The 25,584-nt window shown below is 43.9% G+C and overlaps 1 protein-coding gene across 9 annotated transcripts in view; it reads left to right on the top strand.

Moving 5' to 3' along the window:
- The window catches only part of tbc1d16 (TBC1 domain family, member 16), a 35,292-nt gene that overhangs the window by 5,212 nt on the left and 4,496 nt on the right, over positions 1–25,584 (top strand). For 4 of the 9 annotated variants that reach the window (XM_047037619.1, XM_047037616.1, XM_047037618.1 and 1 more), the window contains exons 3-13: positions 4,717–4,879; positions 6,103–6,411; positions 9,381–9,572; positions 9,950–10,097; positions 13,071–13,235; positions 13,846–13,994; positions 15,448–15,582; positions 16,186–16,372; positions 16,537–16,716; positions 16,976–17,122; positions 17,965–21,935. In XM_047037619.1, coding sequence (XP_046893575.1) covers positions 4,717–4,879; positions 6,103–6,411; positions 9,381–9,572; positions 9,950–10,097; positions 13,071–13,235; positions 13,846–13,994; positions 15,448–15,582; positions 16,186–16,372; positions 16,537–16,716; positions 16,976–17,122; positions 17,965–18,255 — 2,066 coding nt within the window. In that variant the 3' untranslated portion in view covers positions 18,256–21,935. Of the gene's footprint in view, positions 1–4,716; positions 4,880–6,102; positions 6,412–9,380; positions 9,573–9,949; positions 10,098–13,070; positions 13,236–13,845; positions 13,995–15,447; positions 15,583–16,185; positions 16,373–16,536; positions 16,717–16,975; positions 17,123–17,964; positions 23,925–25,584 lie in introns of those variants that run through there. The other 5 variants (XR_006957357.1, XM_047037621.1, XM_047037624.1 and 2 more) reach the window with 5 other exon arrangements.

Genomic DNA, 25,584 nt, shown 5'->3' with positions numbered 1-25,584 from the left:
CAGAAAATGTGCTAATAAAAGCTAGACAAAGTAAATACAAAATTACTCATTTAAGGTTTTTGTAAAGTTATTTTACAACATCTCAAGCCAATTACGCCACAGGCATCCCAATCTGCAGAGACATCTCCCCCCCTTAACCAGCACATCCCCCCCCCCCCCCCCCCCCCCTCCCCTCCCCGGGACTCAATCAGGACATGTGATATGCAGCTGTCTCGACCAGAAATGACCAATGGACAGTCTCGCTCGCTCTAAATACAAAATCCCAGATTTCCGTGAGATTGTACAGCATTTCCTGGCGTTAGGGAGCCGCTATTGAAATGCGGGACAGTCCCCGAACTTCCCGGACACTTGGGATGTCTGACATCAAAGGTAAACATTTTTAAACAAGGCCTAGGGCTTTATGAACACATGAGAACAAAATTGAGTTCAAATGAAAAAAAAAAGCAATTCTATTTTAAGGTAATTGGTGGCCAAGCCGCGAAGCGGCGAAGCCACCTTAAGTGTTTCTACGTATTCTTATTCTTATTATTATTATTATTATACATCTTCTTCTGCCATGGGAGTCTATGGCAGCCCCTAGAACCAATTGGTCAGAAGTTGTGAATTTTGGCACACTATTTGGGACCAGTCCCCTCATCAATTTCACCAAGTTTCATGTCTCCCATTCCAACCATCTAGCGCCACCAATGGGTCAAAGTTGAAGGTGTGTTTACACATGTTACTTTTGAACCATATGCCCCATTGTCCAAAATGAGGTATCGTTGGATTCCCTGGATCAAGACGAGTTCAACGCACTCTATGACATCATACCCAGTTCTATAGATTCTCCGCCATTTTGAATGTAAAGGAAAAGCGTTTTTTCGCTACTCCTCCTACAATTCTTGTCGAATCTTCTTCAAAATTGCCACAGATGATCTTCAGACCAAGCCTCACAAAAATTATCCCCTGGAGCTTTGATTTTCGCAACCGTTTGTTATATACAGCCACATCAAATTGATGTGGCTGAATTGATGTGGCCGCCATTTTGAATATAACGTTTTTTCGCTACCTCTCCTATAAGGTTTGTCCAATCTTCACCAAATTTGGCACAGATCATCTTCAGACCAAGCCACACAAAAGAAATCACATGTTTTTTAGACTTTCTACACACTTTCTACAGCCAATCAAAGTCATCAGCCAATCAAAATCGTCAACCAAGCCACCATAAAAGAAGTGAGGTCATATCTCAGCACCTCTTTACTGCATTGACAACAAATTTGGTATAGGGACGAGGGACCCTGTTCTAAAGAAGTCCAAAATAGGTCATGCCATTTCACCTCTAGGTGGCGCTGCAATAGGCAAACATTTTCAGACCAAGCCTCACAAAAGACATCACATGGCGTTTTGATTTCTGCAACCGTTTGTTAGTTACAGCCAATCAAATTGAGCAATTGATCCGGAAAAAGGAAGTGAGGTAATATCTTAGCCAAGCTTTGATGCATTGACTCCAAACTTGGTGTATGGACTCAAGGCCCTGTTATTAAGAGGTTTGAGACAGGTAGTGTCATTTGACCTCTAGGGGGCATTACAATAGGTAGGATTGTGTTTTGACCAATAACTGTTGATTTGTTTGGCGTATTTAAGCAATTCCTATGTCTCGTGATATCTTAGGAGATCCCGCGTCTGATGCATGTTAACGCGTGATACCAGACGAATTGATGAGGCCGCCATTTTGAATGAATGAATAAAACTTTTTTCCTTACTCCTACACAATGTATCCAATATTCACCAGATTTGGCACAGATTATCTTCAGACCACAATCACCTTGCCATGTAAAAATATGACTGAATTACAGCTGTTTAAACTCGGGCCAAATCTGACCATGCGTGCCACAGGAGAAACGGCTTCCTTTTTGTATTCAGTAACTGTACACAGCAATTCCCAGTGCTGATAATGGCTCAATGGGATAGACTGGCTCCGTTGAAGTGCAAGGTCGTAGGTTCGAATCCAGGCAAAGTCTCAGGCATGTCATGATACTGGTTTATCTGTTTAGTGAAGCCAGGTATGTGACAGTAGCTGTCGAGCAGTATAATCATAATGGCCACGATAATGTTTCACTCTCAGGGGATTTATACTCATGAAGAATCCGATTTATTGTGCTTTGTAGATATAGTGAATCTACATCTAGCCAGTGCATCGGATTTCTTGCATCATAACTTCTGAACAGATTTGTCATAAATCACAAGATTGGTCTCTTATGATTCTACGTGGCATACCAAGTCGAAATATATCACATTGTCCCGTGTCCACCATTTTGGGCGTCGGCCATTTGGAATTTTCATAAAAACATACTTTTTTGAACTCCTCGTTTGCCGTTGCTCCTATTTTCATGGACATGTAATCAAATCATTTTCAGACTACAATCACCTCGATTTGTCAAAATATGACTGAATTACAACTTTTTATACTTGGTTCAAATCTGACAACGCTTCCCACAGGAAAAACGGCTTACTTTTTTTTACATAGTAACTGAACACAGTAATTCCTTGCACTGAGAATAGCTCACTGGGATAAGACGGGTTCCTCTGAAGTGTAAGGTCATAGGTTCAAATCCAGCCAAAGTCATCACACATGTCATGATACTTGTTTATCTGTTTAGTGAAGCCAGGTATGCCACAGTAGCTGTCTAACAGTATAATCATAATGGTAATGATAATGTTTCAATCTCAGGGGATCTATACTCAAGAAGAGTCAGATTTATTGTGCTTTACAGATATGTGTCCTCTAACCTCTAGGGGGGCGATCCCATGTCTGACACATGTTAACTTGTGATACCAGCCAAATTGATGCCGCCATTTTCATTAATTAATAAAAAGTTTTTGTCCTACTCAAAATGTATCAAATATTCACCAACTTTTACACAGATTATCTTCAGACCACAATCACATTGACATATCAAAATAGGACTGAATTACAGCTGTTTAAACTTGGGACAAATCTGACAACCGCTTGCCACAGGAAAAATTCTTTATATTTTTACGCAGTCACTGAAATCTGATTTCCAGCACTGAGAATAGCTCACTAGGATAAATTGGTGTCCTGGCAACGTCAGAGGTTCAAATCCAGCCAAAGCTGACAAGCTTGTCATGTCTCTGATTCTCTGTTTAGCGAGACTATAAGCCACTGCAAAGAAAGCCAGGTAAACCGCAGTCACTAGATGTCGAAAGTTTCTTCTGGGTCATCTGACCTGCTTGGCCACCACATTGCTGCTTGCAGCTATATTTTACATTTAAATTTATTCATTTTACATTTAGTCATAATTTACATAAACACATGTTCAGAACAAAATGAAATTCAAATGAAGAACAAATTGACTGCAATTGTCTTCCCAGGCATAACTTACCCCAGGCACTTTGGCACAATTTACCCCAATCCCACGTTTTTGGAAAAAATGCATCATCCAGCAGTTTTGAGCTAAAATCATGCTAGCTATATAGACTCATTGTGTAGCTTACCAAAGCACTAAAACATGTGTGAACTGTTTTTCAAACTTGTCTTAACTCTTCAGACACAAGAATCAAAAAACCTTGATTATAGAAATTTTACTTTGGAAGGCAATTTTTTTTTTTCTGAACTTAAATGTGTTTACCTCTCATGCAATGAGGTTCTCCTCTTTACAGGATGAGTAAAATGGCTGACTCTTCAAAAATGTGTGGTCCCTTGACCAATTTCTTCTATGGTTCCCTAGAAACAGGGGGTGGCACAACTTCCCCGCTGGCACAACTTACCCCACTCTCCCCTACAACCTTAGATATTGTAGGTGACTGTTACTGTCAACAAATGAGTGTTGTTCAGTAACCTATTTTTTAATAGTGAAATTTCACTGGTATTGGTACCGACAACTGAAATGTTGGTACCATAGCAACACCAGTCCTAGCTATTCTTCTTCAACATCTGGCTTTCTCTTCTACCTAATGCTGAGCCATTTTCATTCACTTCTCTACTTAATCATCTGTCTCTTCCTCTTTTTTAACCTTTCCATCACCTGCTTTCCTCCATGTCTTTATGAATCCCCCACTCTGTCACAATCATGTCTTCTATTCTCCCTCTTTTAACCCCCTCCTTTATTTTAAGTGAGAGAGGATGACCTTCTCTCAAACACCTTTTGAAATGCCTCCGCGCAACCTTTCTACAATGAAACCACTCTTCAAAATGCCCTTTAAATGCTTGGATAATGTTTTACTGTTTCTTCTTTTTCTTCTTTCAGTTTTCCCTGATGTGTGCTATGTGGTACTGACATATACTAAGCTGTTATTTAAGGTCACATGAGTGTCTGTTCTTCTACCTCCTTTATAAATGTCAGCAGTGTAAACAATTGTACATGATCCCAACCTTGTTTAGGATCTCAATCTCTTTTCAGAGTATTTGTTGTCACCTTTTTATTCACTTGTGTTGCATTGAATGCATTCATTTATGTATCTTTATGTGCTTGAATGTCTGTCAAACCTTACATAGCCACTATATGGACAATGGACACTATATAGCAACAGAATATGTGTACGTTCCTTCTAGTGTATACCACAGTTTTTGTAGGATGTCTTCAGGTGACATTAGTGTTTCTCTCTTTGTCGAGATCCAGTTACATATGTGTGTTATGTTATTGTGTTGTCAGGCCTGTTGAGATCTCAGGTTACATAGTGTGTGTGACGGTGTTCTTCTGTGTGCTCTCCCCTCAGGCTACTTGTGTGTTCATATGGAGAAGGACGAGAGCATGGGCACCACTCTGATTCTCACCTGGGTGCCCAATTCCCGCATCCAGAGACAGGACGAGGAGGCCCTGCGCTACATCACCCCCGAGAGCTCGCCCGTCCGCAGGAACGCCCACCGACGCCTGCGCAGGTAGCCTTCAGGCTGGTTACCCTCTGGCAGGTTGCCCCCTGGCAGGTTGCCTTCTGGCTGGTTACCCTCTGGCAGGTTGCCCTCTGGCAGGTCTCCGGGTAGGGGGAAGTGGGTGGCTGTCACCACAGCAGATGAATCTGCGTCCGTAAAAAGAGTTCCTGTGTTTCTTCTTACTTTTTAATTAATTTCTACTGTCATTTAATGTATATAATTTGATGTCAATCAAATTGTCAGGGCGGGCTTTATACGATGATGGACAGATGATCAACAGAAATGTGATCAACCACGTCACCAAAGAGCTTTTGGTTTGAATTTGTTTTCAACAAACAACATATTACGTTGCTGCAGTGGCAGTTCTTGTGCGCCCAGGGCGAGTTTATCACTTGCACCCCCGAATCTGCTCGCCACACCCGCAAAACCTGCCAAAATGAACGCGCTTCTCCACTCAAGTGGAAAAAGCTTCCGAAAGGGCTCCTCCTTTTCCGCTACGTAGCCAAGATAGCGCCCGTTTAGGGCGAGTAGTGTCCATCGTTGTACACAGTTTTTTAGGACCGTTTGCAGTGCGCCATCCGGGTACTTTCAGTGCACTGAATTATTCTGGTTTTGTGAGTGAAGCGCCCTAAGCACTGAAAGTCAGAGCTCGAAGTGCACAAGTGCGCGTAAGTAGACACAGCCATAGTCTGACTAGAATTATGATGAATATGACAACGTCAGGCTAAGGATTGACCTCGCTCTCCTGCCTTTTGCTCCCTCTAGTGGCCTCTGGGGGGGGGACACAGTGCACATCTATCTCAAATGTCCCACCCTCTTTAAAAAACTGCTAATCTGACTGCCACCCCCACTTTTGATGAATATTTGTAATTTAACGGCTGCATCCTGAGTTATTAATAAAAGCTCTCTCACCCAAATTTGAAAACAACCCTGGTCAAATGTCACCAGGGTTTGTGTGAGGAACTGCAGCAATGTGAGGTTACTTGGTGGGACCAACAGTAAACAAGTGGGACTATCGGACCAAGCATGCATGCCGTAACAAATGCATGAATCAGGAGAGTTTCTGTCCTCTAAATGATATTCCATTGGTCGCAGCTGACATGCTGTTCGGGTGCACCAGCCCGTCATAGCTCCTGGTTTGTTAATGCTGGGTCTTTTAAAATGTATATGAGATCCAATGCAACAAATCGATGGTTGGTTAATCCTATTAATGCGCACCCATCTATTAACAGGCCCCACTCTCGACCCCCACCTGCCCAAGAGGAGGAGGATGAGGATACGAGGACCACTGGTTCCCAGAGCTGCGAGAACCAGACCCTGGCCGGGGAGGCTGGATCGGAGCCTGGCCCTCCCCAGCAGCTGCAGCCCCAACCTGGGGAGGAGGGAGACGAGGGCTCCTGTGAGCTCTCAGCGGACGAGGTGAGCCGTGACAGCAACATGGGCTCAGACTCTGACACGTTCTCCTCGCCCTTCTGCCTGTCGCCAGTCAGCGAGGCCCTCTGCGAGAGCAGTAGCTCTGTCTTTCTGGATAACGAGAACAGGTGAGGTGTTTGTGTGCATGTGTGTTTGTCTTTGTGTGTTTTACACTTGCTTGCTCCAAGTTAAACTGAGGATACCACAATATTTGTTACGTTAATATGGATAAAAGCTTTCCCATGGGATTGTAGCTGAGTTAAATAGAGATGAAATTACTGCAATTGTGTATGTGTATGCACAATCTTGAATAAAATTTAAACAAACTGTTGCTAGTTTCCCAAACGACTAGTACCACCAGTTAAACTAGATTGTAGTTTTCCAGAAGTACCACAAGAGAGAGCCAAAAGAAAACAAATAAAGCTCTGTGATGTGGATGTTCACAAAAAAAAGTTATGAAAGCAGATATGAAACAGTAATTGGGTTAATGGCTAGTATATGAGTTGCGTATTATCGCAGTGTGTCCAATGAATGACGTTGTTAGCGGTCCTATAAAGTATATAATGGACAAATGGGAATTTAACCCACAACCTGGGTGTTGCAAAACACTATACTCCAATAACTAAACCATCTGGACAACTATCAAGTTTGTTCTCAGGCCTAGTGGCCATTTTTCTTTTATGATTCCCTCAGAGGACGATTTACAGAGTTATTTGACCAGAAGCGCAGCCCAAAATTGCGTGCTTGTGTGTGTTTAAGTGCAGCGCAAGTATGTGACTTGGCAGCTGTCTTGCACTGCCTCTAACCTTTATTTTATCCCTCTACAACTCAATCCCTTTCTCATTATTTATCTCAACCCACTCTCTAGATTCACTCTCCCCACCACTCTCTCTCTCTCTCTCTCTTTTCCTCTCACAATATCTCACACACACCCTCTTTCCCCTCTTGTCTCTTTCACCCTCTCTCTCCCACTCGTTTTATCTCTCACACTTCATATTCTGCCTCCACCTGATGATGGTGCACACTATGAGGCCAGTTTGTTTCATTGCTGTTTGGAAGCACAGTGAAAGGTGCCATTATGTCTCTAATGGTCTTGGCAAAAATGGAATGTGGTCCACAATTTCTCTTCCTGTCTGTCCTGCCTGCTGGGCCTAGAAGAATAATTGTAAACCTTTCCCCTCCATCACTCCATTTCACTGTTCGCTCTTGTCTTCCTCCTACATCCCACCCTTTACTTGTGTCTCCTATTTTTCCTCTTGTCCCTTTTCTCTCCAGTCCCTCCCTCCCTCACTCGGTGTTAACAGCTCTTTGATTCCTCCTGCTCCTTGGGTTGTAGCACTGGGCTGAATGTCAGCTCCCAGGATTAAAGGAATGAAGAGGGCTGCAGCAGCCAAGCCCTCTGGAACTTTCTCCCAGCTTTAATTGACTCTGTTAAGGGGCCTGGAACTGGAAACATGTCACTTGGAATCATTCAAAGAGAAAGAATATGTGTGTGTTTGAGAGAGTACTGTAAAAGAAAGAACGAAAGAAAGCAGAGCTTTTTGTGTGTGTGTGTGTGTATGTGTGTGTGTGTGAGAGAGAGGGCGAGAAAGAAAAAGAGAGAGAGGGGGTAGAGAAAGAGAGAAAAGAGTAAAAAATTAAGTGTGCGGCTTGAATGCAATTAGCCTTTCACCCTTTGAAAATGGTTCAGCAACGTATTTCAGACGTTTTGAGACTGCACTACATTAAGTATGCAAACTGGTGAATCCCAAACCATACCCACTATTGTTGTCAGAACCTCTTCCATCCTCTCCCACTTCTCCACAAGATTGAGGCTAGGGGGATTGGGGATGTCTGGAGGCTTGAAGCCCTGGTCCTCAGGGCAGCTTTCTCCCCAGGATAGATTGTCTCTGATATTGGGAGTGGAACATGCACTCACTCGGTCCCCATTCGAGGGAGATGTATCACAAGATGGTGTTTTTGTAAACGTTTCTGTGGACTTTGGAATAGCATACAGCAGACTCCATTTTAGGGAACTTTTTTACAATGGCAGAGCTGGTTCTTTATGTCACTGAAACCAAACTTTACAGGCCCTGTGTTAAACATGTTATGGCTGCTCTTTGCATTGTGGGGCTTGGTAATTGCATTAGTGAAACCACATAGCGTTTAAATGATCAGTAATGGTCAGTAAATAATTGAGTTATAATAATAACTAAATACCTGAGGAAGCTCTCTTCTCTGACTGGGCTAGCTTTCCTGATTTTTAACCAGATTATGATACGTCACTTGATCTAGCTCCTGAGTTGGCTTTCAGTATCCTCTTCCACATAGACCTCTTTGTGGCGTGATGCATTGAATGTGGAGGGTAAATAAGCAGACCCAGAGGAAATCCTGAAGTCTCCATCGATTAGGGTCATTATTCTCCAATACATTACAAAGGTAAATGATAAGGTCAGAAATAATTGATTTAGTGTGAAATTGATCTGGTCTGTCTCTTTCTCATGGGGCCCATATTCTATGTGTCTTCATTGTATAGTTCAGAGCATTGAAAACCAGTTGTGGTAAGGATTAACAATGTCATTTTGCAGTCTTTGATACAGCTGCTTTTGCCAGTTGTTTATGACTTCCTATCCAAGAGCGTATTTCTATGTCACAGAGTTTCTCAGAGCTAGCTGCAGTCGTGTCTGGGGGTGTGTTGTGGTCGTTAGCTATGGTTGATGGAATCCCTCACCCATTTTGTGTGTGTATGTGTGTGTGCCCTGCTGCATTAGAGGACTGAGCTCAGGTTTCGGTACTGGGAAAACATGTTTTCTGTGGGTGAACAACAGTAGAAATTGGGCAGCAGACAGCGTGATTTGTGTGTGTGTGTGTGTGTCTCCCTCTGTCATAATATCCTACATGCATTCCTTCCATTCTCCATCCCCTGTTCCAAGACGTCTGGGTGCACTGCAGGAGTGTAAGGTTTCAACTAAAAACGTATCCTATGTCAGATTTTTGTTTTCTCAAACAGGTGTAAAGAGGTTATGAATGGTAATCTTCCAAAACAGTAGGTAGATATGTTTTGGAAGTTAAACCTCAAACTCCAGTCATCTCAAATCTCTTTCCCCTGTTTTCCCAGGGAGCTCGGTGATGAGTCTACGACGCACTCTGCCAGCTCTGCCTCCAGCCTGGACGGCCATGCCCCCTCTGAGAGCGGCCAATCACAGGGTGTGCGGTGGGAGGAGCAGCAGAAGGTGCTGGCATTGGAGCAGCTGTGCGGGGTGTTTAGGGTGGACCTGGGCCACATGAGGTCACTACGCCTCTTCTTCAGGTCAGAGAGGGGTCATGCAGGAATCATGTTGTTTAATATTCCATGACTTCACATTCATATTGGAGGGTGAGAACCACAAGTTACACTTCAAATCAAATCAACATTTATTTGTATAGCCCTTTTTAGATGCAAGCATGTCACAGAGGGCTTCACATACGCCCATAGAACTGCCCCTCAACCAACCTAAACCCTCAGGGAAGACACTTTGAACCAAACAAGTTAATCCGGGAAAACGGTCATGGGGTAGTGACTTGTGTTTTAACCTCCTTAACACAAACATAGTGGTAGACCTATATCAACCAGGACTCCCGGGATGCAGTAGCCTAATTTTGTATCAATCACTTCGTCAAATATCTGACCATCAATCTTGGTTGCAGTGACGAGGCGTGCACCAGTGGTCAGCTGGTGATTGCTAGCAGAGAAAGCCAGTATAAGATCCTCCACTTTCACCACGCTGGGCTAGACAAGCTTGCGGAGGTCTTCCAGCAGTGGAAATGCTGCAGAGAGACCCAGCTCAAAGACCAGGTGGGACTCACACCAGTCCAGAACATTCCCAAGGCCGGAACGACCTAGCCCATATTGGCTAGTAAGTCCAAAGAGACTTACCTGTTTATATATAAATATAACCAACCAATAAAACCAGAATAAGCCTAAAACATGCATTTCTTAGACTACTGCAAATGGCCAAATGACATGCAGTATTTCTTCGAATAAACGCCGCCCTCGAATAAACGCTGCACCAAAAATGAACGTTGTGTAATAAACGCCGCCCTCGAAAAAATTAATTCAACCCTAGTATTTATTACACATGTACAGAACTTTCTGCACAGCTTTCGGTTTGAAAAAGTGTATGAACGTTTAGCTCATGCTTCAGATTTCAACACAATGTAGAACACTTGTATTTGAGACAGTTGTACGACCAACACACACCTAACTGATAGCCAATGAGAAAGGGAGTTGCCGCACTCAGAGACAGTTGTACCAGAGCCTGTTTAAGGAGAGCCTGTCCACTGTGGAGTCAAATTAGGGTCAATAATAATTTGCAGTCGCAGAAAAAGATTTGCAGTCGCAGAAAAAGATTCGCAATCGCAGAAAAAGATTCGCAGTCGCAGAAAACTATTTGCAGGAGCAGAAAACGATTTTCAGGAGCAGAAAATGATTTGCAGGAGCCGAAAAAGTTTTGCAGGAGCCGAAAAAGTGTTTGGTGGAGAAGATCTGGAGAGGTAGCTAAGATTAGAAGTGGAACGTATATACTTTGTGACATAGCTACGTCTATGTCTGCGAGTGTTGTAAAGAGCGGGAATGCGTAGCTGACCACACCCCTAGCTAATTAATGGTTTTCACGTGACGTCACGTTCCAAGGGACACGCCCTCCTGGAGGGCAAAAAATACTTTCTGCTGCCTGCCACCTACATTTACGTTGAGTCTGCTGCTTTTGTTTAGACATAATGCCGGATAGTTGTTGTGCTAGCGGATGTACTAATTTTAGAGGAGACAATCCTGGGCTGTGTTTCTACAGAATTCTGTCGGATAAAAAAAATATAGAGAGGACAAGATTGTGGATTGGTGCCATTAAATGTAAAGCTACCTCTGTCTCCAGGGAGGGCATACAATGGCAGCCAAATATACACGTATTTGCAGCGAACACTTCATCAAAGCTAAGCACAAGTAAAGTTAAACACAAGTATATTAATTATTGTATTTTTAGCCATAATACACATCTTTATGTAATCGGTTTGACAGTTTTGTCTATTGAGGCGACCAACTGCAGTGGTCGTAGTGAGATAAAGTTAGCTAAATAGTTGAGTTGTTGTGTTAGACGCCAACACTTGCAGTTTGTGTCCATATCTTTCCTTTTCTTTAGCTTAGATGTGATCCAAAGAAACGTGGGAAGGTAAATTTGCCGGCTTTTGCTGCGTCTCAACGGTGTGAGCCGCTATTGCCAGAAGCTTTCTGCCCTCCAGGTTACCGAGCATGTGACGTGACTGAAAACTATGAATTATCATGAAAAGTTGGGTCATTGCTTGGCGGCGAATCACTCAAATCGCTAGCTAGTTACCATAGACCAGGGGTTTTCAACTGGGGGTCCGCGGCCCCCTGGTGGTCACTGATGCATTCGCCTCAGACTCCTCCATGTTGAATAACTCCAGAGAACTTGGCGCTGCGCAATAATCTTTTGCCACATTATTGGATGGTCGGTGAGCAGCATTATGATTGGCTACTCAACAAGCAACGTGCTGAATGGACACCCTTTTGACCCGATTGAACCCGGAAGTTTCCCGAGAGTGGCAGTTCTCCCATCCCCCTCTTCATAGACATAATAAAGAGTAAATGCCGCATCGATCGCTACTGCCTACTGGGAGTCAGATGGCTGAGCGGTGAGGGAATCGGGCTAGTAATCAGAAGGTTGCGGGATCTATACCCCGCCTTGCCACATGACGTTGTGTCCTTGGGCAAGGCACTTCACCCTACTTGCCTCAGGGGGAATGTCCCTGTACTTACTATAAGTTGCTCTGGATAAGAGCGTCTGCTAAATGACTAAATGTAAATGTACTGGCGCTGACGAGCTGTGGGGCCGCCATCTTGGAAAGGTCAACCTTTCCACTTTGGCTGGGGCAATGAGCTGTCAGCGCATTTAAATAATCATACCGAAATGAATACCAAACGGATTTTCACGCGGTTTGCTTTGCTGCAAAGGTCATACATGTAGCTATGATACAGGACCTGGTTATTCTTTTCACAAAATAAAACCTTTAGTATGGTAATGTTACATTTTACTTGTGAAAAGTAATTCCCCGAGCCCTGTTTGCAATTGTCCGCCGATTTGAGTAGGAATATGCTGCACAGTGCTGGTATCTTGTTTATTCTGATGCTAAGCAACTAGAAATTTTCTCTTTCCAAGATGGCGGCCGCATTTCTCGCGCCCAGCATCCAAAGCGGCGTCTTCAACTCCTCCCCGAGTGCAAGCGGCTACTCTCGCCGATCGTTTCATGCAGCCGCAGTCCATGTCGAACGCACCTATTCTCTGGTTGTACTACCAACGCACACCTAATTGATATCCAATGAAAAAGGGAGTTGCCGCACTCATAGACAAACAAAGAATAAACAAGGATGTCAGCGGTACTAAATGAAACCTGCATTTTTAGCTGCATGATTTATTTGTCACAATGCCAGCAACAAAATTGTCTATGGCTGCACTGCAGCTACAATTCACGAAATCTCTCTAACTAATTAAACGCCCCCTTGAATAGACACTTCCCTCAAATAAACGGCACACCAAAAATGAACGTTGTTTAATAAACGCTGCGGCATTTATTAGAAGAAATACAGTATATCGTGTCATTAAAACCAGAATGCACCTCAAACATGCATTTCCTCTACTACAACCAATGTCAGCTGTATATCTCAGAGATGGGACTGAGGACTCTCCCAATATAATCTCAGTGGGTCAGGTCTATGAGTAGGTCAGACGCATCATCTCTCTCTCTTTCCTCCCAGGTGGCAGATGAAAAGTCGTGCATGCAGTTCTCCATCCGGAGGCTCACCCTGCCCTCGGCAGAGACCCACCCTGAAGAGAGGCTGTACCGCAGGCTTGAGGTCACCACCTGGCTCCGGCACCTCAACCACAGCGGGCAGGTGGAGGAGGAGTACAAGCTGCGCAAGGTGTGTGTGTGTGAGTGTATGGGAGGGGGGGGGGGCTTGTGGAGGGGGGGAGGTGAAAACGTTCTGTGTCTGTTGTCACAAAACAACAAAGTCTTTATACCTAAATCTACTATTATTATACACACATGTTTTTATAAATGAGCCAAAGTACTTTTTTTCCCCACTGTCAGACATGCTGTCTTAGGGTGTTTGTTTTAAACTGAGGGTTCTGGTCACAATAAATGGAAATACTAGTGAGTCAGTGGAACAGTAATGACTCACTAATCTTTTATCACGCTATGTAAATGACTTGCCAGCAGTAAGATCAAACACCAGTGAGATGGAGACACAGTGAACAAGCCCAGGGGAAGCAGCTTCTGACTGGACATGAACCCCACACATGCTCAGACTAAGAGAGCTTCAGTTTCACATTGACGTACATCTCCGGCACCCTTACACAACGTGTGGCTAGCAGGCAGTGTGCGGTGCAGTTTATACTTTAGCATGGCCATAAAATAATCTGGATAGTAAAAGCATTTGTTGACTGTAGAGTAGCCTGTTAGCCGTTAGCAATACCCAGGCTTACAGTACTCTGTGTGACCCCCCCACCCCTCCCCACCTCGCCCACCAGGCTATCTTCTTTGGGGGAATCGACCCATCCATCCGAGGGGAGGTGTGGCCCTTCCTACTCCAGTACTACAGCTGTGACTCCACCTCCCAGGAGAGGGAGGCCTGGAGACTGCAGAAACGCTCCAACTACCATGACATCCAGCAGAGGAGGTGGGTCTGGACAGGACCTGTGTGTGTGTGTGCGTGGGCATGTGCGTTAACCAGGGCTCCAAGCATCTCAAAGCTACATATACACACACATGGGCACACACACACACAGGGACCTCTTGTGGGTTCGCGTTGCAGCTATAGAGCAATCAGTAAGTACAATTACAGACGTGTTATGGGAAAGTGTGAATCCAAGGGCCCATTAGGAGAGAGAATGTCAATGCTGATCAAATCTTATCCTTGTGTCAAACACAATAGAGGGAGAGCAATGCTCTATGTGCTTGTGTAAAACACGCAAGGACACACACCTGTTACCTTCTTTCACTAAAAGTGTGTGCGCTTATGTGTGTGTGTGTACTGCCAAGCACATTTTGCTGGTGTGTGAGTGAATTAATGTAGTAATTGGAAAGATTTCACCAGTATGGCACATTAACCTTTCGAATACGCTGGAAAGCCAGTTAATAGGAGCTCAATGCCTCCTGTGATGTGGTCTATTATTGGAACACTTGACTCTCGTAGCTACGGCAGATCATTATGGGATGGGGCTGGGTCTCAATAGGCAGGATCAGACCCCCCTCCTCTCTGCCACCACACTGAGTCAAGACAATGGGAAAGAGATGAAAGACACTTTGTAGATTGTTGAGATGCACCCGTTTTTTCCTGCCTAGTTCCACTGTGATAGTAGAGGTGGCGCTATTTTTCACAATCCATGAAAATGATTAGAGATCAGCTGCATGGTTGAACAAGTCAATACCTTGTTAATTTTCTTCAAACCATTTTTATTTGTTTTGTTTCAGGTCAGGCTATAGTAATAATATAGTCTGTGAATAGTGACTGTTTTACTGATATTGGAAATAAGAGATCAAAAAGCGATGGTATAAACAGGTTCAGGCAGTAAGCTTCAGGACTACAGGAGAGGAAGGAAGCAAGGGATGATTGAGGACAGAGGGGGATAAATAGTGAAATGGAGAAAAGGAATGAGAAGCAGAGCATTTTTAAGGGTGTAACAATGAGAAAGATGGAAAGAGAAAAACAGGGAGAGGAAACGCCCTACAGAGACCAGGAGAAAGCCAGCCATGCCCACAGAAGTAAACAGTTGCGTGTAGTTGCATCAGGCTGTGGTGTTATTGTTCCTGACGGGGCCTGCATGGAAAACAAACAGTGTTAATTAAATCCCCTCTGCTCGTTAAGGCTGCACACAGCTCCCCACTAACACACAGGTGCGTGTGTGTTTGAGATGTGTGTATTATCAGGTGTGCGTGTTTGAGGTGTGCGTATGTTAAGCTGTATGTCTGTGGTTGCTGGAGGTGTGCGCATGTATGTAGTTTTGGCTCAATTTAAATCACGAAGTGATATTGTAATACGCAGATTGTTTTCCAAACCATTTGAAGAGACTAGGACTAAAGCCCAGAAACATAAATTGACCTTTGTTTTCAACCCCCATATTGGTCTCCAGGTTGTCTATGAGCCCAGAGGAGCACAGTGACTTCTGGAGGAAGGTCCAGTTCACAGTGGACAAAGACGTAGTGAGGACCGATCGTAGCAACCTCTTCTTCAGGGGAGAGAACAACCCCAATGTGGAAAGCATGAGGTCAGGACCACACTCCTCTCCTTCCTCTCTCCTTTTCTTTTCTTCACATTACTGTCCTTCTCTGACCTCTCTCTGTTTCTTCTCTGCCCACTTCCTCATCCTTTATCTCCATCCCTATTTCACCATCTGTCCTCCATCCCTTTCTTTCCCTCAACCCACCCTTATCATAACCATCCCATAGCTCACTGCACAGACGCAAACTCGTTCACTCGTATTTTTTCTTCCAAATTTCGAGCCCTCTGGGAGCATCAAATGAGTTTCATGCTTTATTGACTCTAGCAAAGCTGTTTGAGCACTTCTGATGCATGCTCATAGCTAATAGCTTTCTAAATGAGTAGCTGGAGGATTTAAAGAACATGCTATTAGTTAAGTATTAACCATCGGCACTAGCTTGCAGCATTTTTTTCAGGTGCATATTGAGGCCATAGAGTGTTTCAGTGTCACCATGAAGACATTTATTAGCATTTTTTAAACGTAAGATATGCTCATAGTACATTCTGCAGCTTCTCTGGAACAGATTTAAACCCACAGTGGCCACATGGCAGTGACTATGAGTGAGGTTCTATGTAGAGTGAGTGAGTGGTCCCCTGGGTGCTCCCCCAGGCGTATCCTGCTGAACTACGCGGTGCTGAACCCAGACATGGGCTACTGTCAGGGCATGTCCGACCTGGTGGCCCCCCTGCTGACGGAGGTCCAGGATGAGAGCGACACCTTCTGGTGTTTCGTGGGCCTGATGGAGAACACCATCTTCATCAGTTCACCCCGTGATGAGGACATGGAGAGGCAGCTGGTGAGGGGGACGGAGGGAAGGAGGGATGGAGGGAGGGGGAGAAAGGGAGAGGGAGGCAGAAAGGGAGGGAGGGAGAAAGGGAAGGGAGTGAGAAAGGCAGAGAGTGGGAGAGAAATGGAGGTATCGAGACTTCTCTGCGTCTTAACCTTCTCCCATCCCCCCAGATGTACCTGAGGGAGCTCCTGCGTGTGATGCTGCCCAGGTTCCACCAGCACCTGACCAGGTTGGGGGAGGACGGCCTGCAGCTGCTCTTCTGCCACCGCTGGATCCTGCTCTGCTTCAAACGAGAGTTCCCCGACACCGAGGCCCTGCACATGTGGGAGGCCTGCTGGGCTCACTACCAGGTGCGACACACACTCACACACCACTAGCAGGAATGCCATGCGGTCACACACTACTACCGGGTACGACACATCCCCGTACCAGGTACGCCATAAACTCTAGACTCACTCCAAGCTGGGTAAAACGGCTTTCATATTATGGAAGAGGTTACCATAACCTTCATAGAAACCTTCTGTAGCGAGGTTCTACTCAAAGGGCAGGTTGACATTGACGATGAAAGTAATATTTCAGGATGATGCTCCCTCCCTCTCACCCACACAGACAGACTACTTCCACCTGTTCCTCTGCGTGGCCATCATTGTGCTGTACGGGGAGGACGTGACTGAACAGCAGCTAGCCACAGACCAAATGCTGCTGCATTTCAGCAACCTGTCCATGCACATGAATGGGGACCTGGTGCTGCGCAAGGTTAGCATGTTACCATGACGTCATGCTACGTTATTGTGGATGTGTATTCATTGATTGGAAAAAAGTCTACATTGTTTACTCACTTTAATGTCCTGTATAATGTATTTTTATTTTAAATTCTACAAACACACTACACTACAAACTTGAACAACATCTGGTCTGATTTAACACCCATTTCAAGAAAACATAGGATGGCATGTTCTCATCTCTTACTAGTATGCTACAGTCAGATTCAATAGACAGAGTGTACTTTCACTCTGCTGCTCAGCCCCTCTGAGGCCTTGAGATACTTAATGGTATCCTGTCATCCCCAGGATTTATGAGTCGCTGCATTGGTAGTGTGCCTGTGTCTCCTCTTCATGTTTATGGATGGTGCATTACTGCAGCTAGCCAGGGCTGCGGCCACTAACAGAGCTGGGTGGGCCCACTTTAGTATGCAGGTGCTCCACTAGCAGAGACTTTGGCAGAACCACTGTGTGAATGGATACCACTCAAACCATTTTAAGTGAAAGCTTTACACCTGAAATTGATAATGGCCTCAGTGAAATATTGGTTTACCCAAATTCTATTTAAATATGCAAGTGATATGATAAGCTGTTTTGCATGGACAACATAAGCTGAGTTTTTTTTCTTCTTTTTTTTTTCTTCTAACAGACGATTGATATCTGTTCACTTTTTCTCCTCGATTTTTCTCTTCAATCCACCCGCCATTTATTTAATCCAATGCTTTTTTTCTTTTATACTCTTTCTGTCTCTGCATTTTGCTTTTGTACTCTTTATTTACCTTTCTTCTCATCCCTCTGAATTTTGTTCTCACACATTACTTCCCTCTCTCTCCTCAGGCTCGCAGTCTGCTTTACCAGTTCCGTCTTCTACCCAGAATCCCTTGCAGCCTCCATGACCTGTGTAAGCTGTGCGGTCCAGGGATGTGGGACAGTCGCTACGTTCCTTCCGTGGAATGTTCTGGTGAGCATCCAGACTCCCAGAGCTGCCCCTATGGAGGCACCTCTACCCCCCAGCCCTCCCTGTCCCCCACTCCCTTTCCCTCACCCAACCCCACCCCCACCCTGCCCCTTGAAGGTAAGAGGGGCTCCAAGACCCGAGACATCTTCACCTTCCGCAAGCAATCTTGAGGGTCTCAGAGTCGACCAGCGCTATAATGTGATGAGCCCATCTGGAGTTGCAATAATGCTGTTCCACAACTAGGATTCCTGACATATCAGCTCTCCCCTCACCCTCCTCTAATTGCAACCTCCAAGCTAGTAAGGAACTGTCACTTCTGTTTGCTGTGACATTGAACACTGCCTTTCTATGAATGTATCACTAACATTCAGTACCACCGTCTCAAATGGCACTACGGTCCATGAAGAAGTGTTGTAAACTTTGCTGTTGGAGGAGAATGGACAATCTAGCGTTTGTCTCTCACAGTTTCAGAGTTCACTTTTAAGTCTGAATGGTTGTGGCGTAGTGGTGTCACTGGTCAGGCCTGGTTAAAGGACTCAAAACAGACTGAGTTATAAAGTCTGAGATGCATTGGTCCAACTTGAACTTGACTGGAATTGGACTTTAAACTGTTCAATGGAATGTTTTGAGTGAATTGTCCCAATGTATGTGTGTATCTCGAAACTCAGAGCAAGGCTTTAGTTGCTCTGAGTTGTTACCCCCCTCCCCATTCTTAACTCGTTCTTCATCTCATTATTGGCTTTTCGTTTTTCTTTCAGGGTCCATGTTTACCCTTGAGTGAGAGTTTATTGGAGTTTGAGTTTGCTATCAAAATATTTAGCAATATTACACATTTGCAGTATATCCTTGCATGAGCAATATTTGTATACTGTAGGAGGCACAACTTGTTTGTGCCACACAAACACAAAAAGCCCAAAATAGAGGGAAGAAGCTGTTTACACAACAAGGGTTTTGCCCCAGAACAGGGCTCTAAACATTTCCTTGTCAGATTTATTTACGGGACTTGCTCATGCGTTCTCATTGTCTATAACTGTCAACTGTTCTGCATAACAATGCTGTCAGCTCATTTTACAGTGATAAAAAAGGGTATGGCTAAATGGGTCGCTGATCCAAGCAATAGCAACTAAATAATGAGTGGAGAGGATGTTTTTCCACGCGGGATAACATAACAGTTATGGATGTTACACCATTGCCAACCAAAGAGAATGGACAGGTAGAGAGCCTGAAGAACAGAAAATCTGTATTTGTTTTTGCTTGCAGACGTCTTAGTTTTCGTCTTTGTTTAAATCTGGGGGGTGGTAAAAATAGGGTTATTGTTTATAATCTCCACCAAACCTATCCTCTCTCAGGTGAAGGGAAATGTCAGAGCACTATGATTGTATCAATATTGTTTTACCCATCCCAACTGTTGATTTCACTTTGCACAGAGTGTATTAACTGTAGCAACCATTTAACATCTGGTTGAGTTGAAGTGCAATCCAAGTAGCCCTCACGCCACCCAGACCCATCTCTTTATTCTTACCACCTATCATCCAGAGAGGGAGAGAGGGACAACTAGAGAGAGAGGGAGGGGGGAAGAGGTATAGAGAGAGGTTGACAATGAGGCTTTCTTTTTTGGTAATTTACAGGCTTGAGCTGAGCTGGGGACAGGCTGTGATCTGCATGCTGCATCTTGTGTATTATGTAGTCACAGTTAAAGATGGCACCGCTTTGCGACGACCCCTGGGAGAGACTGAATGGGTGGGGAAGAAAAGGGGCACATTTTATTGGCGCACCACTGGTGGAAATTTGTCTTCAAATTGATGCTAAATGGGAACATTAGGATCTCAAAGCTGCCCCTCGTTCTCACCGTCAACATACAGTGTCTGTGGAAATAGCATAAACTATCTTCTATACCCATAAGTCATTCAGTGTAGCTGCTTGCTGGATGTGATAGCAAGGCTTAGATGATTTGACGTTCTTTGGGAGGCATAGTTGTGTAGAGACTAATGGAGAGCGTTTGTGTAAGAAGGCATGCTGATGATGTACACCCAAGTCCTTCATTGGTTTGTTTACATTGATGGCTTCTATTTTGGTGAATATTACCTCACATGCTGGTGTTCAAATGGTGGTTGCTCATGTCAAGTCCCTGCTCACTGTGCTGTTAGTGTACATAGAGGATTTTCTGGACACTTTATTTCTACTATGACACTTAATGTTAATTAGCTGGAAATGCACTTTCACAACAATGATCCTTCTTCGTCTAAGAGAGGCTCCAACTGTGTCTAACATGTAACTGTAAGGTTTGTGGTTCTGACACGATGAGACTGACTGGTCTTGAGGGGGAAGCCAGGGAACTAGACCTCTCTGAGCAGGCAGCTGAAGTGTCTGTCAGAGACGCCTGCTGCCGATGCTGGGAGCTAACAGCAGGTGCTGTTCCTCGAGTTCAACCCTAAACGCTCCTCAGTCTAATCTCCTCGTTGCTGTTTGCTGTGGGTTCCTAGCACTGTTTGAGGACGCATGCACATGCTGGTGATTTAACCAACTGTCAGGGTCAGCTGTAGAGATGGCATCAGACACATCATCAGGTGGCTATAGTTTTCAAGAGCTAAAGAAACACTTGGTTGCCAGGTTGGCTCAATATTCTCTTTATTTGTGTATGCGTCAGTTCAGGTGCTATTGTTGAGGGATTTTATTGTAGCCATTTCAGTAATGAATAACAATAAGTTGAAAATTAGCTATATCAGTCCATTGAAAATTAAGTAATTGGTCTGAAAGTGATGTTGATTGTTTTGAGAACAATGATGTACTAATTTAACAACCACAGGGGCCAAGTCTGATGGACATAACTCTGTCCTGGCCATCTGGACCCTGCCTCTTTGACTCTGATAATGTGTGTGTGTGTGTGCCTGTGTGCTTGTGCATGAGCATGACTGTAATTACAGGCCATTAGCCACAGATTGATAGCCCCTCTCTGAGTTAATGCATTTCAAGAGTAGAAAACAAGATAAAAGAAAAATGACAATAAATACATAAATGAATAAAATGCCACTTCCCATTACTCCCTTCTAGGCCATGTGTGTCCACTGAGACTCTGCCGCTTATTGCAGTAACGCAGTTAGAAACAGTCAGAAACATAGTTGTGAAAGGGCATCTGAAGTGTAGTTATTTGCAGAATGGGGAGTAAGCAGACCAATATAATATTGTCATATATTCACTTGTAGCAAAGATCTTCACCTGATGTATAAACACGTACACTGCTCACTGTGAGCTACTTTGCCTAAATGCACAGAGACACAGGACAAAGTGATGTGTGTGTGTGAGAAGGAAAGAGAGGTTTGGAAAGCAGTTAGCAGCTCTATAATTGATAAGATCTGAGGTGTAACTGTGAGGGCTCTATCTCCAACGTGGGTGGAAGCCCCAACCAACCGCTGTTCAGACAGCATACAATCAATACCTTCACACTCAAACAAAACACTCGGGTAAACGTGGGTAAATGTGTCTGTGTGCATCAGTTGTCAGCTTCACACAATCCTATATCAGGTTGAAAAAGATATCCTTAGATTAAACCCTAACAGACAAAGTTCCATAAATACAAAAAAATTGTATGAATTTTTATTAATGTTTGTTTAATTTGTTTAATTCTGATCTGTGAAGTGCCTGGTTGTGCCTAGTGTAGTTGAGTAACAACCAATTTCTCCTTCCCTGCAACCCCCCCCCCCCCCCTTGCCCCTCCTTTCCTTTTGTCCTCCCCCTTTCTCTTTTCTTCTCTGTGAGTGACAGTGTGGGGCCTAGGCCCTCCCTTGTCCTGTGACTGCTGGGTTATAGACCCTTAATTATCAATTATGGGGCCAGACTTCCACACCTGGAGCAGGCTGGGCTGAGAATGAGTTCAGCCCATTAGAGGGGACCCCCGGCTGGGCTGTTTATGGAAGGTGCTGGGCACTGGACTGAGTAGGTGTTAATGGACCTGACACTGTCACTGACTGTCTACACAGTAACTGTTAATTCTACACTAACCAATGCACTGGTGGCTTGCTGTGTATGAGAAATGGTTTTGGATTACTGACTATGCTAAACTAGATGATGCTTTACTAATACTAGGGAAATAAATAGTTGTGTCGCGTTATTTGGGGTTGTTTTGCGGGTAATTTAAGCCACCAGATGCTTGAGGATTTTGTCTCTTTCATACACTAATATTGTTCTTGTTCATTGGGTTGGAAATATTCTAGATCTTCAGATGTTGTTTCCGACACTGATTTTATAAATAAAAAAATTGACACAATGTTTGTTACAAACAGGTTACCACAAAGCCACATTAATGTGTTGTATTGCTCATTAACTGAACACAATTGTTGTTATAGAACACAGCAACACTTATGACAAACATAAATCTAAAGTCAAATAGTTTGTTTAAACTGCGATTTGGCTATGGAACTCCAATTCGTTATGAACATACCGATTCAACCATTATTGCATCTGTCTCTCCTTTTAGAATTGGCCTCATAATCTACGTTGTTCTTCACCATAGGGGTTGGGGCTTTGTTTAGTGTGCATCTGACAGCCTCATTGACGTAAGTATGAGAAGCATCTCTGGGTTTATAACAGCATTAGGAAAGGAATTCACTCAGTTGGCAAATGATGACTGCACAGTTTTGTTTTCCAGGCAGTTTGACAAGGGGAAAAGGTTTACTGTAGGTCAGAGTTACGCCAGTAGACATCTCCACGGTTGTAGTGTAAAGAAGACCCTGACAACGGGCTTCAATCGCACTCTTGATTTCTGTGTCAACTGGCATTAGCTTTGTGCAAAAGGGTTGTGTGTAAACCAATCCAACACCTTTCAAGTTTAAGGAGGCTTTTTTCCGTTTTTTGTTTCTGTGTGTGTGTGTGTGTGTGTGGACATGCAAGTGCATGTGAGGCTGTTTTGTTTGTGTGTTTGTGTCTGTGCTAACATCTTTTTCCCCACAGTGAAAATCTCTTTGTGTTATATGAAAACATCTTTGATATAAAAGCCAAGATTTCCCTTTGTGTTTGAGCTAGCTTTTCACAACTCACAGCCACCTAAACTTAATTCAGAAAAACTTGCTAAACTAAACATTGACTCAGTTTGTTAATGATGAAACACTTTAAAGCACATGCATGCTAAACGTGTAACTTATCCAAGCAAAATGTGCAAACATTTGAAAATACTCTACGGACCCTGACCCTATTGTGTGTATTGACACAATGTAAATGTGTCAAAAACAATATAAGGTTCCCTTCCACAGTTACAAAACATGTTATAGACAAAGTAAAACATGTCATCGTGTAAAAGCAACGATGGAAATTAAAAATATATTAACAGCTGGTATTACCCTTGAGGTTGTGCCAATCTGGCTGAATATTTGTTTACGTTTGCTATTCTGTTCATTTTATGAATAAAATCTACTCTACATCTTGCACCACACTATTTGAAGAGTTCACACTACCATCATACATCTGAACTAGGGTGTGCTTTTTCTGTGTTCATCCAAGATTGGTCAAGACTGAGGGAAACCAGCGGAACTAATCCCAGTTTTGATGGTCTGTCCAGAGCACATTGTCCCTTGGGGAACTATCAATAAAGTTGTATTGAAATATATTGAAATTATTTTTGATGTAATGCACGATAAATCTGTTGCTATGGTGATATACTTATGTACACTGTTCCTCTCTCATTATGAATCTGTTAGCCCTTCACCGTTTGTGTATCTTCAGTAATTTTTCAAAACACACACATGCATTGTTGTCTGCTTTTATACCCTAATATATCCAGTATCATTTAATTGTTTTTTAGATAATAAAGTAAACAACTGAAAATCCTGTATTTTAAAGACTGATTTGTATACCAACGCAACATAGATGTTAAATACAGATGATGTAAACTAGTTACTGCGAGACAAAGCCTCTATCCCCAGGAACACCTGAACCATGGGACATGGTTAATGACGCAAGTTCATGTCCCTTGTGTGGTAGCGTGTCATTAAGGTGGCAGGTGATCAGGGTTGGGGGGGCAGTGGGGGACAAGTCGACGCATGTGACACAGTAAACTGCAAAATAAAAATGATGTCTAGCTTTGAGTGTTGGCAAACTACATTGCATTCAAACAAATGAGTACATAGACATTATTGAAAATATGTTTAGAATGTCAGAAAAATAATGGCATGATGACTATTGCAACAGGAGTCACCCATTTCCCTTCCCAAACACATGAATGGAAATCAAGAAAGTCTTTATGTTTATCTCCTTTAACCACTAATTTCTTGCAGCTTTGACTGTGCAGTTCCTCCATTCCTGGAAAGCCTGTGGTATTGACACACCATGGGCTCGTCACATGATGATGACCACAACTTCGGAAAACAGGGTTGACAACAGGTGATTTGTCACAGCCTTGTTTTCCAGTTTGTTTTCTGTTCCGTGTCAGCTGACACAAAACATGAGATTTAGGAGAAGCCACTTACAGCACTCCCCCCAAAAAGGGATCAATGTGAGCCCACCTCAGAACTCAGAGCTGACAGGACTGCTGACTATTCCTCCTCAAAATGGCCGTTGTCATAGACCAAAAAACATTTACAACCGTCAAAGATTGGACAATACGTCGGTGGAGGTTGACTTCTTGGAATCTCACAATCAAAAGCCTTTCTCATTTCAGCTTAAAGGCTGTAATGCCCATCATCCGACTAATATCCCTCTCGGTAACAATATGTCTCCCTTGTAAGTGGTTGACATGGCCTGGGGGCGAGTGGGGTGGGCCTGTGCCATTTAGGCCTCATCAGACTGTATTTGTCTGCGTTATTGGATTGTCTCCTTGTCGCACACTGCCGGTGTGAAAGCTGGTGCCTGAGGCGCAGCTGTGTACCCCGACCCTCCCCCGCTCTCTCTCTCACTCCATCGCTCCCCTCCAAGACCCCTTCTTCCTTCTCCACTGGGAGGGGCTCTTTAATCCTGGATTATTGTCCCAGACTCACAGCCCTTGGATTAGAAATGGGGAAAAGGGCACCGTCAGCGCTCTTTCTTTAGCGGCTCAATGGATTACATGGACAGACGTGAGCGGGAGCAGAGCAGCCTGGGACTGTGGCCGCCTCTGCAGCCAGCCGGCCGGCCGGCCAGGCAGGACCTTACATGGAGATGGAAAAAGGGCTGGATCAAAACACACACACAGTGCAGCGGAGAGTTGATTTTTCCATCCTCGTTTTTAGACGTTGTGTCGATAGGTTGTGAAAGAGAAGATTTAAATGTAATATTAATTAACATTTAATTTATAGTAATCCACTCCACAAGAAATACCTTAGATGATTATAATATATACATGCCATATGTCCTGAAGTAATGGTAGATTCTCTTTTCCAGTGTGTTAGATTGACTGTGAAACCAATTCTAGATAACAGGTGGATCCTTAACCACCAGCATTTCCTCCATAATTTACTCATCCTTTATTGTAAACATAATGTGTATGTGTGTCTCTCTCTCTCTCCATACATGTGTACTGGTGCATGCCCAGC

This window comes from Hypomesus transpacificus, chromosome 17, assembly GCF_021917145.1.
Source record: "Hypomesus transpacificus isolate Combined female chromosome 17, fHypTra1, whole genome shotgun sequence".
Classification (NCBI taxonomy): Eukaryota; Metazoa; Chordata; class Actinopteri; order Osmeriformes; family Osmeridae; genus Hypomesus; species Hypomesus transpacificus.
This window is presented reverse-complemented; position numbering and strand designations above follow the sequence as displayed.